The sequence below is a fragment of the Myxocyprinus asiaticus genome, chromosome 15 (assembly GCF_019703515.2).
Source record: "Myxocyprinus asiaticus isolate MX2 ecotype Aquarium Trade chromosome 15, UBuf_Myxa_2, whole genome shotgun sequence".
In the NCBI taxonomy this organism is placed as follows: Eukaryota; Metazoa; Chordata; class Actinopteri; order Cypriniformes; family Catostomidae; genus Myxocyprinus; species Myxocyprinus asiaticus.
This window is the reverse complement of record NC_059358.1, coordinates 21,271,349-21,289,850: the sequence shown is the minus strand read 5'-3', so window position 1 is coordinate 21,289,850 and position 18,502 is coordinate 21,271,349. Positions and strand designations below refer to the sequence as shown.

The following is an 18,502-nucleotide window of genomic DNA, read 5'->3' as shown; positions in this document are numbered from 1 at the left end:
GTGACATGCCAATCAGCTAATCAACTCAAAACACCTGCAAAGGTTTCCTGAGCCTTCAAAATGGTCTCTCAGTTTGGTTCACTAGGCTACACAATCATGGGGAAGACTGCTGATCTGACAGTTGTCCAGAAGACAATCACTGACACCTTTCACAAGGAGGGTAAGCCACAAACATTCATTGCCAAAGAAGCTGGCTGTTCACAGAGTGCTGTATCCAAGCATGTTAACAGAAAGTTGAGTGGAAGGAAAAAGTGTGGAAGAAAAAGATGCAGAACCAACCAAGAGAACCGCAGCCTTATGATTGTCAAGCAAAATCAATTCAAGAATTTGGGTGAACTTCACAAGGAATGGACTGAGGCTGGGGTCAAGGCATCAAGAGCCACCACACACAGACGTGTCAAGGAATTTGGCTACAGTTGTCGTATTCCTCTTGTCAAGCCACTCCTGAACCACAGACAACGTCAGAGGCGTCTTACCTGGGCTAAGGAGAAGAAGAACTGGACTGTTGCCCAGTGTTCCAAAGTCCTCTTTTCAGATGAGAGCAAGTTTTGTATTTCATTTGGAAACCAAGGTCCTAGAGTCTGGAGGAAGGGTGGAGAAGCTCATAGCCCAAGTTGCTTGAAGTCCAGTGTTAAGTTTCCACAGTCTGTGATGATTTAGGGTGCAATGTCATCTGCTGGTGTTGGTCCATTGTGTTTTTTGAAAACCAAAGTCACTGCACCCGTTTACCAAGAAATTTTGGAGCACTTCAGGCTTCCTTCTGCTGACCAGCTTTTTAAAGATGCTGATTTCATTTTCCAGCAGGATTTGGCGCCTGCCCACACTGCCAAAAGCACCAAAAGTTGGTTAAATGACCATGGTGTTGGTGTGCTTGACTGGCCAGCAAACTCACCAGACCTGAACCCCATAGAGAATCTATGGGGTATTGTCAAGAGGAAAATGAGAAACAAGAGACCAAAAAATGCAGATGAGCTGAAGGCCACTGTCAAAGAAACCTGGGCTTCCATACCACCTCAGCAGTGCCACAAACTGATCACCTCCATGCCACGCCGAATTGAGGCAGTAATTAAAGCAAAAGGAGCCCCTACCAAGTACTGAGTACATATACAGTAAATGAACATACTTTCCAGAAGGCCAACAATTCACTAAAAATGTTTTTTTTTTATTGGTCTTATGATGTATTCTAATTTTTTGAGATAGTGAATTGGTGGGTTTTTGTTAAATGTGAGCCAAAATCATCACAATTAAAAGAACCAAAGACTTAAACTACTTCAGTCTGTGTGCATTGAATTTATTTAATACACAAGTTTCACAATTTGAGTTGAATTACTGAAATAAATGAACTTTTCCATGACATTCTAATTTATTGAGATGCACCTGTATTACCAATTCTCCAAGGGTATGCAAAATTTGAGCACAACTGTAGTTTAAGGGTAAAGGGAAACCAACTCAATTACATCACTCACAGTGCATCATTGGAGTACTGTATCATTGGAGGTTGCTCTGAAGCAAATTTTGTAGGCTTCGTTTACCGCAGTTGTCTGATTGGTGAACCAATCTCTGCTGTACCATGAGTTTTTTACCAGGAATTCTGCTTTCTGATTCTGATACTTTCTGCTGTCAAAACAATGAAGTTGAAATAATGCAGACAGATGGCTTCAACAGAATCATATACACTGATGAACCAAAACATTATGACCACTCACAGGTGAAGTGAATAACGTTGATCATCTCCTAACAAGGCCACATGTCAAGGTCTGGGTAGATTAGATGGTAAGCAAACAATCAGTTCTCATAGTCAGCATGTTGTATGCAGGAGAAATGGGCAGGAGAAAAGATCTGAGCAACTCTGACAAGGGCCAAATTGTTATAGCTAGACGACTGGGTCAGAGCATCTCTGAAATGGTAAGGCTCGTGGGGTGCTCCTGGTCAGCAGTGGTGAATACCTACCAACAGTGGTCCAAGGAGTAACAAACCATAATCCGGCGACAGGTTGTTTGGCACCCAAGGCTCACTGATGCATGAGGGCAACGAAGATTCGGAAGTCTGGTCCGAACTGACAGAAAGCCTACTGTGGCACAATTCACACACAATTTTAATGATGGTTATGGGAGGAATGTGCTCTGCACCCTGCTGCGTATGGGGCAGCGTAGCCGCATACTGATCTGAGTGCCGATGTTGACCCCTGTCCACTGTCCAAAGTGCCTATAATGGGCACACGAGGGTCAGAACTGGACCTTGGAGCAGTGGAAGAAGGTCGCCTGTTCCGATAAGTCCCGTTTTCTTTTACATCATGTGGACAGCCGTGTATGTGTGCACCGTTTACCTGGGGAAGTGATGGCACCAGGATGCACTGTGGGAAGACGACAAGCTGGTGGAGAGAATGTGATGCTCTAGGCAATGTTCTACTGGGAAACCCTGGGTCCGGCCATTCATGTGGACGTCAGTTTGACACGTGCCACCTAACTAAACATCGTTACATACCAGGTTTCAGGAACATGATGAAGAGTTCAAGGTGTTGCCCTGGCCTCCAAATTCCCCAGATCTCAATCTGATTGAACATCTGTGGGATGTGCTGGACCAACAAGTTCAACCCACAGCAGCTCCACCTCACAACTCAGAGGGCTTGAAGGATCTGCTGCTAATGTCTTGGTGCCAGATACCACAGGACACCTTCAGGGGTCTTGTAGAGTCCATACCTTGCCGGGGAGGCAATGTTTTGGCGGCATAAGGAGGTCCAACAGCATATTAGGTAGGTGGTCATAATGTTTTGGCTCATCAATGTACCATCGATGAACAACCTCGGAGCTCAAAGTAGGTCTGTCTTGAAATGTTTATAAGTTATCATTGAAAATCAATTCATCTATGGAAAACTTTTAAGGGATTTTTACTTCCGGAACCAGACTGTTGTGCTTTATAGTAAGTGTCCCAGCAACAATGTTTTTATTTATTTTATTTTTTATTTTTTATTTCAGTAAAATTCTGCTTAAAATACTCAAACACATATGACTCCCATAGACTCTCATTGTGTGCTAATATTCTAGCTACATCAGTGCTCGTGAAATATGAATTACCTTTTTGTTTGTGCTTGTGTTTTTTAGGTCGGTACGTTTGTGGTGTGGGCGATTCCTGATCTTTCCTTTGCTATTCCCTTGTGGGTCATTATTCTGGCTATACTGCTGGGACTGCTGGTGCTGGCTATGCTAAGCCTAGCAATGTGGAAGGTAGGCTGACCTAACAAACACACTCACACTGACCCTCATCGGCTCTGCACATGAAACTGTGAACACCATACTCATCTGTCACATGTAGTTCATGTTCTTACTTTTATTCATCATGTCTAAATAAACACTCCAGGCTTCAACCGAATCTGTGCCAAGGAACAAATGCAGGCTCTCAAAGTGTGTTTATGAGTGTGTTTATATTAAAAAGTCCTTAAGAAAAGCAAAATGGGTCTCTGTAACAAAATTTCTGCCTCAGTGAAATAGCAAAACAAAGGAACTACATGGGGTAGAGAGAGAGAGAGAGAGAGAGAGAGAGAGAGAGAGAGAGAGAGAGAGAGAGAGAGAGATGGCTGTTAGAGTTTAGGTGTGAGGGAAGGAGATTTTAAAGAAAAGGAAGTGGAGGTGGGGGTCGGAGATTGTGATGTGAACAGAGGTATGGAGAAACACGGGAGAACTTGATGCCAATTTGGCAAATCAGATTAACAGATAAAGCAGAAAAGGAGGTATGAGAGAGAGTGAGAGAGTGATAGGGAGAGAACACTGTTGCAGTTGGGCATTAATGAGCCATTTTGATGGTATCAGTGTTTTGCCTACAGGGCTGTTCTCAGGCTCTTGATTGGGTCCCTATGGAGGGGACCTGCCCTAATTGGCTAAAATGCACAAATACACACATCTACAAAACACACTAAAGAGTGGTGTATGTGGTGCACAAGTGTCAATCAGATGCTAGGAGGGACTTTTTAGAGCAGCTGAGACTTTAGATTTAAGTTTAACATACACCAATATAAAATGTATAGATAGTGTCACAAAAAAATGGGTAGAAATGTGAGGAAAACTTATATTCTTATACATTCTAGTAATACAGTGAAATGACTCCCTCTTGTGGTAAAATTATATTAAAAAATATTTATGAACTTTTTTCAACATCAAGAGCCTTTACTCAATTATGTGGATTTAGGGTGCATAAAATGTAAGTTATGGAATTAGTCTTAGCAAGACAAAATGTTATTAATCCACCATTTTATTTAAAAAATGTAATTTCCATCACGTCATTATAACCACTGAATTCCGTTCAACACAATACAGAATTTGGAATGTGGTTGAAATGACAATGTGGTGAGAATTTGATGTCATTTTCATGATTTTGTCATTCAGAAAAAAATTACATAAATTTACTGTTATGCATGTACATGCACTGTTGGGCATTGTTAATAGACAAATAAATTAAATAACAGTGTGAAAAATGCTTTGAGTCTTTACTTTCTAGAAGTTCACTGTGCTAAAAGTGCTAGAAGTTGAAGAAACCACCATGGGAAACTGAGGTTGCAGTTCACTTAAATAGTCTTGCGGTGTTACAAATGAAGTACAAATACTCTAGGTAGTCTCTTCATTAATATAAGATAAAAACTGTTTACAATTATTAGATAGAGTATAACATGTCACCAGTGCTGGTGTATTATGTAATCATATTACAAAAATCAAGTACTTGTAATTGGATTAAATTGCATTTTTAAATACTCGTCAGACCATAGTTACTTTTTTATAGATTACATGATTACATATTAACAAGGCAATGGCAGTAAATTGTTAATAATTTATTGATCATCTTAATCATTCTCTTTCTTCAATCTTTTACATTTTTCATTCTAAATCAGCACACCGCTGATATATGTTCGGTAAGTGTTCGAGTGTTTTCAGAAGAGAAAGGGTTGTGTGTTTTGCACTCAGAACTGATACTTGCTACTAGCCAGCCAGGTGAAGATGGAGCAGTATACCTCAGCATTTAACTACTGGATCTATAGAGATAATTTCATTTTTACAAATGAAATTACACCAATGGTGTGCAGCTCACACATTGAATGCAGTGGAGTCCACTCCATGAAACTTGACATAAAACTTGACACAACTGTTCCTTGTGTGGCTCAGTGGAACACTGCAGTTTTAAAATATTCTGCTCTTTTAGAATATTCTTGCTGTTCAAAAGATAATATCTTGCACCTCAGCTTTGGAATGGGTGATGGACTATCAGTAAGCAGTAAGGGTTAAATGTGTTTCAGTGTTTTTAGATGAAAGCTTTGACCTGCAAAGTTGCTGTTGATTTTATGGCCATTAATGTTCTTAATGTTGCTATTGTTTTATGCACTTAAAATTAACTTGATGTCTCATTGTTTTGAATTATAAACTTTGGCCATGCACTGTCATTGCTGTTAGATTTACTGATTATTTCATTCATGTAATGTTTAATGCACTTTTTAAAAATGTCATAAGGAGCTCTTTTTGTGAGGCTCTTTTTGTTAGTAATGAAGAATGGAATAAATATTCTTCCTCTTTGTACTTTTATGTTAAATTTATTATCCTACTCAAATGCATGTGACATAAAATAAAACAGAATTAGGTTGAAAGTAATCCAAAAGTAATTTGATTAGATTACCCAAAATCTGTAATCTATGAGATTACGTTACTGATTGCCTGTACAGTACCTGATTACAATTCACAAGTAATCCGCCCCGCACTGCATGTCACACAGCAGGAGTCGTTGCTGATGTTAAATACTCATATAATAACCAGAGTAACTCTAAGGCTGCTTATTAAGTTTACATCCTGCTGCTTATCCATAAATAGATATATTTTCTTTGATGGATGTCCACTGAGTGCAGTGCTGTTAGTAAACTTTTGGTCTTAAATGGGCCAGTGTCTAGCCTCTGAGAGCACATCTGTGCAAGTGATTTAGTAGACAACTAACATCTGAAGAAATGAATGATGACTGTTATCGCAGGTATCATATTCTCATCCTGCTCTGTTCTTTCATTTTTTCTTCTCCCCATCCCTCTCTCGTCCCACCCACTCTCCCACTCAGTGTGGCTTCTTCGATCGGGCACGGCCACCCAAAGACAGCGATGTGTCGGATCGGGAGCAGCTGACAGCAGAAAAATCTACAGAGGCATGAGAGCAGAAAAGATGAAGAACAAGAATAAAGTGGACATGGGATGAATCGCTATGAAGATAGTGGTGGAGCTACATCCGAGTGTTTTGGGATCTTTGTAGAAGTCTACAGATCCAAACCTCTAAATAAACTATAGCTTCCACACTGGACTGCGATCTGTGAGCTGGGCCACAGCACCACTCAGAAACATTTATAAAGCTTTATTTAAAATAGAGAAAGAGCAAGAACTAAGAACTTTACATTCTGATAGAGTGCAGTGTCAAGAGGATATTGCACAAATGTCTAATGATCAATACAATCCCATGGTTAAGGGCACCAGGTTCCCTTACTACAACTCACTGTCTGATGATCAACTACAATGACTTCCTGGTAGGCACGGCTGTAATGAAACAGTGATAATATCTGATAAAATATTGTTTAACATTATTAGAAGCATTTTTTCAATGGAAATGTCCATATTACCTGACTTATATCACTGTATTAGGTGTCCTGAAATATCACACCTGTCTCTGTGACAGCACTAGACTCTGTTTGTCAATCATTTTGCGCGTGCACAGGACAGCTTACAGCACCTTTAAGATCATATGATCTCAGCCGCCAGCTCAGCACAATGTCTGAATCATTCCACAATGCACATCATATTCTTAACTGAACCCTTCAAAAAACATTCTAAAAGTACACATAGAATTTCACATTATGAACTGTCAAAAAAGTAAAAAGGTAACTGAATGTTACAAATAAGTACGGGACTTTGAAAATGATTAAGGTGTAGTGGTAAATTCTGTGGTCTGTGGCAGACTCAAATCTTATAATATATGTAATCTTGATTACATATTGAAGCTTGTAAAATAATTGCTCGGTAAGTACATAGACGCAAATACAATTGGGACGGGGTGGGTATGAATAGATATAAATAATATGTGCAATATTGGGACATTTGTATAGTTAATTTGTGTGTACACTGGCTCCAAAATGTTTAAACCTGAGGTTCAGGTTGTTTTGTATATAAAGTAAAAAAAAAAAAAAAACACTTATTTGTAATGGGCTGACATGGATATATTTTTTTTTCCAGACTAAAGAAGGGAACAAAATATTTTGTCTTTAAGCACTCTGAATGCATAGTTAGTAATGTTAGATGCAGCAGGATAACTTATTTTATCGGTTGGGAATTCATATCCTTTCAGGCTGCTGCTCTAAAATGTAGCATTCAGAATGTGTAAATGACAAAAACATTTTTTTTTATTTTTTTTTGCTGGTTTCATATGAATGTTTACCACAACCAATGGCTTTCAATATACACAGTATGGACTTATGTATATATAAAAACTACTTTAAAATAATCTTGAAGTCATTAAAAAAACCACATCTCGTCATATTTTCTGTTCTGAAAGGACATGATCAGTGTTTCAGTCCATGAATGATGTGTTGTGATGTGCACCCATGTCTATTTTTAATTTACACAGACCTGAAATTAAAATTTAATTTGAAAGAATTTTTTACCTATGCGTATGATTTTAATTAATATATTACTCTAAATTCTGATTGTACATATATCTTGTTAAGATGCAAAAACATAAGATGCATGTTTTATTTGAGCTAAATAACTAAGAAGAGAAAAACTTAAATTATATTTTAACTTGGGGGGAAAAATAACTTTTAACCTTTTGTCGAGCCTGCGCTTACACGTTATTAAGGCGTGATTCAGAAGAGGACCAATAGATAAGAGGAGTCCGACAGACCAATACATTTCCCATGAACTTTTTTCTCTTGTCATCTTAAATTCAGCTGTATCTGAATCTGTTGTAATGGCGACAAAACAACCGCTGACCATTTCCCAAGATGATTTTTCGTTCCCTATTTGTTGTGACATCTTCAAGGATCCTGTGCTGCTTCAGTGTAGTCACAGTCTGTGCAGAGACTGTTTTCATCAGTATTGGAGGACCAAGGGCTTTCAAGAATGTCCTATGTGCAGGAAAAGATCTAACAAAAATCCTCTTAAGAAACTGTTCTGTGATTACAATGAACAGCTTTTGTGTGCGGTTTGTAGAGACTCAGAACAGCACAGGAACCACACGTGCCTTTTCGTCAATGTGGTCACTGGAGAACAAAAGTACTGAATATGTTTTGTAGGCTTAATGGTGCACTTCAGTTAAAAGGTTTTACGCCAAGGCAAGGCGAGTTTATTTATATAGCACATTTCATACACAATGATAGTTTAAAGTGCTTTACATAAAAATGATAAACATAAAAATTCATTTTTAAACCAATTAAGGATCAAATAAAATTAAAATGAATATTAAAAAAAAAAAGGATAAAGAAAAGAATACAGAAATAAAATGATATAGTGCAATCAGCAAGTGTAGCATAGTGCTCAGTCAGTAAATGCACAGCTAAACAGATGTATGTTCTGTCTGGTTCCAGCTGCGTGTGTCATTATAGCTAAACGCTGTCTCATTTACATTTATGCATTTGGCAGACGCTTTTATCCAAAGCGACTTACAGTACACTTATTACAGAGACAATCCCCCCAGAGCGACCTTGAGTTAAGTGCCTTGCTCAAGGACACAATGGTGGTGGCTGTGGGGATCGAACCAGCAACCTTCTGATTACAAGTAATGTGCCTTGAGATTTTCAACCCAGCATACAGGTACACTCTTCTTAAACCATAGTCACACTCACTTATGGGTCAGCACAGCCATTGACCAGGAAAATAAAAAATGGCACTCCATGTCAAAAAGATTGCCGACCCCTGCACTAGACATTATTTTACATGTTTCTGTATGTGCTTTGTGGTGTTCCAGTTCCAAACCAGGCATACAGAGAACATCATCAAGAATGAGTTTAAACACCTTCACCAGCTTTTGTATGATGAAGAAACAACCATGCTTGCTCAACTTAGTAAGGAAAAGGAGCAGAAAACACAGCGCATGAAAGATGAAAGAAAACTTCAGAAGATGACTCAAGATATATTAAGCCTCTCAAACACTTTTAGAAGCATAAGAAAAGAATTAGAGTGTGGGGACGTCAGATTCCTTCAGATTAGTCCTCAGTCCTTATTTCTTTCTCCTTCTGTCTTATCACTGCTTTCTTTCTGCCCTTCTTTCTCTTTGTTTGCCCCTCACTCCCACTGCATGAATTTAAAAGGTACACTAAGACAACAACTTTAAAGAAAAAGAGTAAAGACTTTTTTCTAAGTTCACATCACCCAGAAAAACATCTACATATTACAACTTTAAGCGCTTCATTTATTACAGTGAACTTCAATTATTTAATGAATGCTGTGAAATCTTTACTAACTTGTTATATTTTCTACATTTTCAATAATACTTCAAGAACACATTGGAGAGGTGAGCTGGCTTTCTCATCTACCTCTTTTGCAGTGTTGAAGTCAAGCAGCAGTGCTGACCTCTGAATCTATTTCCAGAGCCCAGGACACACTCCAGGATGTAGAAACAGTTGAAGGAGAGCTGATTGATACTGCAAAGTACTTAGGCAACTTAAGGTTCAATGTGTGGACAAAAATCAGAGAGTCTATCAGTTACTGTAAGTAAATTAATACAATATTTAAGTAATTGTTTTCTTAGTGGAGCTGAAAGGTTTTCTTAGTGGAGCTGAAAACAAATACAGTAATTAGTTACTTGATACTTGACATGTAGATTTAAACATCATTAATTGATTGCTTAAAAGTCCTCACTATTATTACATTATACAGATTATTACAGGAATTTCCCGGGATCAAAGCCCAGTGTGAGTGAGGTAAGAATGTAGCATCATTGTTCAAATTTAGAAAAAGTCAGAGGGTGGGAAAGGAATGGTATTTTATTTGTAAAACCCATTGACATGCATGAGTGATGCACCAGTCTTAAATATGACATTCAGGCCTTGACTGCCTTACAGTTCTTATAAATCGTTAACCATGTAACAAAAGTAGTAAAGACTTAACGATTTTAATAGAAAATTTTCTTTAAAACATATTTTGTAAGCTCATTTATTAAGTGTCATTCTTTTGCTAGAAGACATAGTCCCTAACATGTAAACTAAGGGTAATTTTTGGCCCTTTATGGGTCCTGCATTGTGATACACACTTAGCTAGGTGAACAGGTGTCTCACATCATAGCTGTTACAATATCATGTATGGAACACTGTACTGAACAATCAGCATCTATTACCGGAACTATCCGTTTTATAATTAAATTTTTACAGTTGTAATTTTAAATGTCTAAATTTATGTTCTTAGTAATATCCTCTCTGTGTCTCACTCTTTTTTTCAGCTCCTGTTGTGCTGGATCCCAACACTGCTTACTCCCAGCTTATACTGTCTGAAGATCTGACAAGTTTGAGGGACAGTGATGAGCTTGAGGACGGTGACATGGAGGATGTGCAGAGAAAGCAGCTTCCCAATTACCTGGAGAGATTTGATAGGTATCCCTGTGTTTTGGGCTCTGTGGGTTACACCTCAGGAACACACACATGGGATGTTGATGTTGGAGACAACACATTCTGGATGTTGGGTGTCACCACAGAGTCTGTCCAGAGAAAAGGAGCCAATGGCTTGCCAACCGGTGTCTGGTGCATTGGGTATGATGGTGACGTGCTCAGTTTAAAGGCACCTCTAGAGTCATACATCCCTCTCCATGGATGCATGAAACCCAAGCAAGTCCGAGTGAACTTCATTTGAACAGTGGACAGCTGTCATTCTCAGACCTTCTCAGCAAAACACTCTATCACACCTTCACACCCCATTTCACAGAGAAGGTCTTTCCATTCTTCTACAGTCTGTGCAGTGTCTCTCCTCTGAGGATTCTGCCTGTGGCCATGCCCTGTAATTAATATAAATCGTCCTGGTTACTTGATTAACCTCCGTTCCCTGATGGAGGGAACGAGACGTTGTGTCGATATAATGACACTAGGGGTCACTCTTGGGAGCCTGAGACACCTCTGGTCTTTGATAAAAGGCCAATGAAAATTGGCGAGTGGTATTTGCATACCACTCCCCCGGACATACGGGTATAAAAGGAGCTGGTATGCAACCACTCATTCAGGTTTTGTGCTGAGGAGCCGAGACAAGGTCCCGGCCATTTCAGCGGGTAGTTCAGAATTGTGGCAGGAGGGACACAACGTCTCGTTCCCTCCATCAGGGAATGGAGGTTACGCAAGTAACCAGGACATTCCCTATCTGTCACTCACTCGACGTTGTGTCGATGTAGTGACACTAGGGGTCCCTATACGAAACACCGCAACTGGCTGAACTGTGTTACATGAGCTGGCGGTGTGTGATGGGCAGACCACTGTGTGCCTCATAGCCAGCGCACCAGGCTGACACATAACCTCCCCCAATGCTGTTATGAGTGTCGAACCGCCCTTTGGGGACAAGTCGACTGCCCAAAAGATAGAGACAGGCTAGCCTGTCCCCCAAAAAAAAGAATTAACTGACTGGGGCCACCAGGTCTAGTCAGGGGGTGTCACTCCCAAGAGTAAGACACTGCGGAGACCACACCCCGCCCAAAGGGGGGGGAATTTTGAGTGGAAATACATCACATGGTCTTGCCGAGCTTTGTCAGAAGTATGTCATGTGGAGAAGTCCCATGGTAGGTCCTACTCTACGGGGGAGGAGTTTCTACAAACATGGTGACTGGGGCAGAGGGGCCTCTGCCCAAGGAAGATGCAGTTTACCAACAGGGAAACGAATTAGCGGAAGATATACGTCGCATGGGGTTACCTACGGGGAACCACCACATGCGGAGCACCTACCCCAGTACAGGGCTTAGTTAGCACGTGTACTGAGCCGGCAGCGAGTTTCTCCACAAATTCGTCTGCCACAGGGCTCGGAGGAAATCATCCAGGGAACACAGTTTGTGAACACTACTGGGAGTCAACAGCGCACGTCTTCAGCTCAGGGGAGGTGAAAGGCGCTCTGCACAAGCGATACACCTGGCCAGCTGTCCCGGACTTACCTGCTTTTGCGTGCCACTACATGGGACGAAACCGGTTCCACCCGGAGATTGTAGAACCTCGCAAAGGTGTTTGGGTGTTGCCCAGCCAGCTGCTCTGCAAATGTCTGTTAGAGAGGCACCACTGGTCAAGGTCCAGGAGGCCACTACACCCCTGGTAGAATGGGCTCGTAGCCCTGCCGCGGGCGGCACGTCCTGGGCGTGATATGCCATTGTTATGGTGTCAATGAGCCAGTGGGCGATCCTCTGCTTGGAGACAGCGCTTCTTTTCCGCTGTCCACCAAAGCAGACAAAGAGCTGCTCAGAGACACTAAAGCTCTGCGTGCGATCCAAATAGATGCGTAAAGCACGCACCGGACACCGCAACGTCAGGGCTGGGTCTGCCTCCTCCTGGGGCAGTGCTTGCAGGTTCACCACCTGGTCCCTAAAAGGGGTCATGGGAACCTTGGGCACATAGCCCGGTCAGGGTCTCAGGATCACATGAGAGTAGCCCGGACCGAACTCCAGGCACGTTTCGCTGACAGAATGCTTACAGGTCTCCTACCCTCTTGATGGAAGTGAGCGCAGTCAGGAGGGCAGTCTTCAAAGAGAGTGCCTTAAGCTCAGCTGACTGCAAGGGCTCAAAGTGGGCTCTCCATAGACCCTGAAGAACTACAGAGAGGTCCCATGAGGGAACGAGGCACGGTCTGAAGGGATTCAACCTCCTGGCGCCTCTCAGGAACCTGATGATCAGGTCATGCTTCCCTAAGGACTTACCATCCACTGTGTCATGGTGTGCACACAACACATCCAGAGAGTGAGCTAGGATTAGCCAATCGTCGAGATAGTTGTGGATGAGTATGCCCACTTCCCTTAGCGGGGCAAGGGCTGCCTCTGCGACCTTCATGAAGACGCGAGGGGACAAGGACAGGCCGAAAGGGAGGACCTTGTACTGATACACCCAACCCTCGAATGCAAACCTTAGGAAGGGTCTGTGTCGAGGTAGAATCGAGACATGGAAGTACGTGTCCTTCAGGTCTACCGCCGCAAACCAATCTTGATGCCGGACGCTCACCAGAATGCGTTTTTGCCTCAGCATCTTGAACGGATTGGAAAGTGCAAGCCATGCGTCCAAGCTCCGGGCAAGAGGGACCAAGGGGACAATCTCGTCGGAGGTACCGGCAGGTGGGGCCTCGCGGCGGGGTGGTGCCTGAGGTGCCACGCCATGTTGTGGCCGTGATGAGTTCAGGGACATCGAAGCACTTACCTGGCTCCTTGTGACCACCCCCGGAACAGCCTGGGATGGGGGAGGAAGAGGCCTGTCCTTGTGACCCGTGGAGACTGTCACATCGGGGGCGGATTTGTGCCACAGCTGGGCACACAGGGGTGGGGAGACCGCCGCTGGAATGCCAAACCTGCCAAAATGGAATGGTGGACAGTGGTCGTGATGACTGCTGTGCATACCGGGTATGTGAACTAGGGAACGAGGAAACCGCTCTTTTGCTGAACTGTTGGGTACCGCAGCCACTTGGGCATGTGGCGAAATTAAATGAAAAGGCAACAAAAGATTCTCCTCCTGGCCCTCCACCGGGGGATGGAGTGGTCTGCTTACCAGCTCCAAGGCAGTGGATTTCATCGTCCCTGGGTTGCCCGTCTCAGGGGCGCTTCGAAGCCTTTCACGGGTTCTTGGCAGCCGGCCGTGAGACAGGTGTGCATACTGGGTATGAGACCCAGGGAACGAGGAATCCGCTCTTTTGCTGAACTGTTGGGTACCGCAGCCACTTGGGCATGCGGCGAAATTAAATGAAAAGGCAACAAAAGATTCTCCTCTCGGCCCTACACCGGGGGATGGAGTGGTCTGCTTACCAGCTCCAAGGCAGTGGATTTCGTCGTCCCTAGGTTGCCCGTCTCAGGGGCGCTTCGAAGCCTTTCACGGGTTCTTGGCGGCTGGCCGTGAGACGGGTGGCGTCTGTTTCCTGTGGTGGGCTCCATGCCGGGGCCAGGCCGAAGGGGCGGCAAGCCGCGACCGCACCGTTGCCATGGTCATGTTCTCGCAATGAGTACATGATCCATCCACGAATGCTGTCTCCATGTGGGTCGCGCCCAGACACGAAAGACAGCGATCGTGACCGTCAGAAGTTGAGAGATAACGACCGCAACCAGGAATAACACACAAACGGAAAGTCATCTTTAAAAAGACGCGTCTTTAAAAAGAAGTTCCGTGTGTGCCGCTCTTTTAGAGAAATATACTCTTTTAGAGAAATATACTCTTTTATTTCTGCCGAAGCGCCCAGGGGCGTTCTCTGCAGTGCACCAGTGCAGAGGAGGGAGAAGCTGCTGAAATGCGCCGTCAGATCCAGCAGAGGTGAATGAACAGTCAGCTCAGTAAACATCGACCATTCAGCTCCGAAGAGAAAATCTGAATGAGTGGTTGCATACCAGCTCCTTTTATACCCGTATGTCCGGGGGAGTGGTATGCAAATACCACTCGCCAATTTCATTGGCCTTTTATCAAAGACCAGGGGTGTCTCGGGCTCCCAAGAGTGACCCCTAGTGTCACTACATCGACACAACTTCGAGTGAGTGACAGATAGGGAACTCATGTCACTCTGAGTCTCTTTCCGTTTGGAAGGAGACGCAGAAGTCAAAGTCTCTTGTTGTGTGCCTTTTATTATTTGTGTTCTGATTCATTGAAACAGATCTCAATTGAAACTGTAATGCCATATTTAATTTCTCACTTCTTGTTATTAAATAACTGCTGCACAGTACAATGTTTTGTAAATGCCAGAGAACAAGCAAGACAAATACGAAACACCACAAATTGATTAACCATTAAACATCTTAGCAAACTTTGTCTGTCAAGGTTGTTATATCTGAATAAACTCAGATCACATTTCATTCTGGTTCATGCATTTTGATCTACAGTAATGACTTTCATTCATTTGGTTCTTTATCAAATCTTAAGCATATTTGAATGTGCCTTGTCTTTTGTGCTGTGTTGGGAAGGTGGGGGAAATACCTCACACTGTAAACCCTAAAGTTTTCATTACTGTAAAAAATCAAGTTGTCTTAATTATTACTTGAAATGTCAAGTTTTGGACTCATAACTCAAATATTTAAGTTCATTGAACTTATTTTTCTTTAAAATCAATAGACTTTAGATTTTAAGTGTTAATAACTCAAAATATTGAGTACAAAATTGAGGCTATGGGGAATACCCACAATCCCTTGCTGCTTTAATTATGTTTCCTTGGTCAGAGGGAACAGATTGGGAAATTTAAATAATTGTTATAAAGAATTCATAGATATTCTAGCTCTTTTGTTGTATTATGCTTTGTTGCAAATAGTTGTTTGGTGTAATGCCACCATTAGGGTGATCTGTGTCTCTTTGGTCAAGTTGGACCCTGGTCACACTATCTCAGGTCTCTTTGTGCATGTGCAGCTGAAGTGCATATATGCATTTCTGTAAAGAATTATTTAATAACTGATCTAGAATCAGTTATCTTTATTTGAGCTGTGCTGTTGTTTGATCTAAAATTGAATCAATTCAATTAAAACGTACAACAGTAGAAACAACAATATTTAAATTCAAATCTAAGTTAAGTCTACTTGCATGTAGTTAACTCAACTTAAATAGTTAATTTCACTCTACTTGAAAACCAAGTTAATTGAACTTAAATACTCAAGTTTTGGGAGACCCCATTACTCAATGGAATTGAGGGAACAAGTTTACACAAATCAAATGAGTGCAATGAACTTATTTGGGTTTTCAGTGCAGAAAAACATTGGCATATTTTACTTCTCTTTTAAAATAACAATTGATTGTACTTACATAGGGAGAATTTGTTTCCCATATGAATAAACTTTCCAAATGCCTCACTGTATAATATTGTGTTGTATTTGAAAAGGTTAAATGGAAATATTCCAATTTAGAGAGACCGAAGTAGATCATTTCTACAGAGCAACCATCTTCAAAAGTGTCAATGATTCTGAAAACAAACAGAACAAACTTATCTTCATACACAATTTTTTTTCATTTAACATGCACACTTGAGAATCCAGAGTTATTAGGTGCCATTCACAAAGCAAACTCTTGCATCCATCCATGCTGATTTTCGATTGTTTTCCACATAAAAAAAACAGTATATATATATATATATAACTCAGCAATAAAAGAAACGTCCTCTCACTTTCAACTGCTTTTATTTTCAGCAAACTTAACATGTAAATATTCGTATAAACATAAAAGATTCAACAACTAAGACATAAACTGAACAAGTTTCACTGACATGTGACTAACAGAAATGGGGGGGGGAGGGGGCGTCAAAATAAAAAGTAACAGTCAGTATCTGGTGCAGCATTAAATACTGCAGTGCATCTCCTCCTCATGGACTACACCAGAGTTGCCAGTTCTTGCTGTGAGATGTTACCCCACTCTTTCACCAAGGAACTTGCAAGTTCCCAGACATTTCTGGGGGGAATGGCCCTACCCCTCAACCTCCGATCCAACAAGTCCCAGACGTGCTCAATGGGATTGAGATCCGGGCTCTTCGCTGGCCATGGCAGAACACTGACATTCCTGTCTTGCAGGAAATCATGCACAGAACAAGCAGTATGGCTGGTGGCATTGTCATGGTGGAGGGTCATGTCGGGATGAGCCTGCAGAAAGGGTACCACATGAGGGAGGAGGATGTCTTCCCTGTAACGCACAGCGTTGAGATTGCCTGCAATGACAACAAGCTCAGTCCGATGATGCTGTGACACACCGCCCCAGACCATGACGTTCCCTCCACCTCCAAATCGATCCTGCTCCAGAGTACAGGCCTCGGTGTAACGCTCATTCCTTCGACGATAAACACGAGTCTGACCATCACCCCTGGTGAGACAAAACCATGACTCGTCAGCGAAGAGCAATTTTTGCCAGTCCTGTCTGGTCCAGTGAAGGTGGGTTTGTTACTGGTGATGTCTGGTAAAGACCTGCCTTACAACAGGCCTACAAGCCCTCAGTCCAGCCTCTCTCAGCCTATTGCGGACAGTCTGATCACTGATGGAGGGATTGTGCGTTCCAGGTGTAACTCGGGCAGTTGTTGTTGCCATCCTGTACCTGTCCCGCAGGTGAGATATTCGGATGTACCGATCCTGTGCCAGGTGTTGTTACACGTGGTCTGCCAGTGCGAGGATGATCAGCTGTCCTTCCTGTCTCCCTGTAGTGCTGTCTTAGGAGTCTCACAGTATGGACATTGCAATTTATTGCCCTGGCCACATCTGCAGTCCTCATGCTTCCATGGAGCATGCCTAAGGCATGTTCACGCAGATGAGCAGGGACCCTGGGCATCTTTCTTTTGGTGTTTTTCAGAGTCAGTAGAAAGGTCTATTTAGTGTCCTAGGTTTTTATAACTGTGAGTGCAATTGCCTACCGTCTGTAAGCTGTTAGTGTCTTAATGACCGTTCCACAGGTGCATGTTCAAAACAAGCATGGAAAACATTGTTTAAACCCTTTACAATAAAGATCTGTAAAGTTATTTGGATTTTTACAAAATTATATCTAAAATACAGTGTCCTGATAAAGGGACATTTCTTTTTTTGCTGAGTTTATATAAATATATACAGTATAATATATTTCATCACATTGAATTGTGTAATTTTTAACTAAATTAAATTAATACAAAAAAAATGTTTTATTAAATATTACTCAATTCAATTTGATGGTATTTTGTCATGAAATCAAAATGCGTTAATCTTTAAATTATTTTTTGAGTGTATGTGAACAAGCACTAGAGCAGTGTTTCCCAACCTTTTTTCTGCCATGGCACATTTTTTATGACTAAAAAATTCTACGGCACACCACTATCCCACATAGGCTAACCATCTTCAATATTTTTCCTTTTCAAGAACTTGTCCATGTTTTCTGTCCATCTTAGTAGCGTGTTTACTTGTAATGTTGGAAATTCGGCAATGCAAAAAAAAATAAAATAAAATAAAAAACAAGTCACATAGGTAGGCTACTCTGTGTGAGGTCACAGGTGGCAAGAGCGCTAAATGGGTCATGAAAAAACAACAAATTTGCTTCTTTTCTCATTTGTAGATTTGTTCTTGCAATGCCACAACAAATTACAGGGATGCAAACTCATGAGGGGCGAAAAAGGTAAGACAATCCACGAACATTTTTTCTGGGGATATTTATTTTTTTTTTTTTAAAGAATAAGCTAAAAGCACCAATTCCAGCTATTTTAGTGATTCAAGTTTATTCAAGTTAACAATTATGCAGAATTAGCTGCAAAATAAAGAGTATTTTGGTGAGGCTTGCTTCTGTTGCACAAATTTGTTCAATTTTATTAACTGATTAGTTCAGTGACCCTTCTGGAAATGTCACTAGGTGGCGACAGATGAGCGTCTTGTGTGCC

At 41.7% G+C, this 18,502-nt stretch overlaps 1 protein-coding gene and 1 pseudogene across 1 annotated transcript in view; both read left to right on the top strand.

Annotated features, from left to right (window-relative positions):
- LOC127452993 (integrin alpha-8-like) overlaps positions 1–7,653 on the top strand; it is a 142,106-nt gene extending 134,453 nt beyond the window's left edge. Inside the window, exons 29-30 of the mRNA XM_051718944.1 lie at positions 3,102–3,224; positions 6,082–7,653. Of these exons, the coding sequence (XP_051574904.1) occupies positions 3,102–3,224; positions 6,082–6,171 (213 nt within the window). The 3' untranslated portion in view covers positions 6,172–7,653. The remainder of the gene's footprint in view (positions 1–3,101; positions 3,225–6,081) is intronic.
- A 320-nt stretch (positions 7,654–7,973) lies between these two features.
- LOC127453410 (zinc-binding protein A33-like) lies at positions 7,974–10,998 on the top strand (annotated as a pseudogene).
- The last annotated feature ends 7,504 nt before the right edge of the window (positions 10,999–18,502 follow it).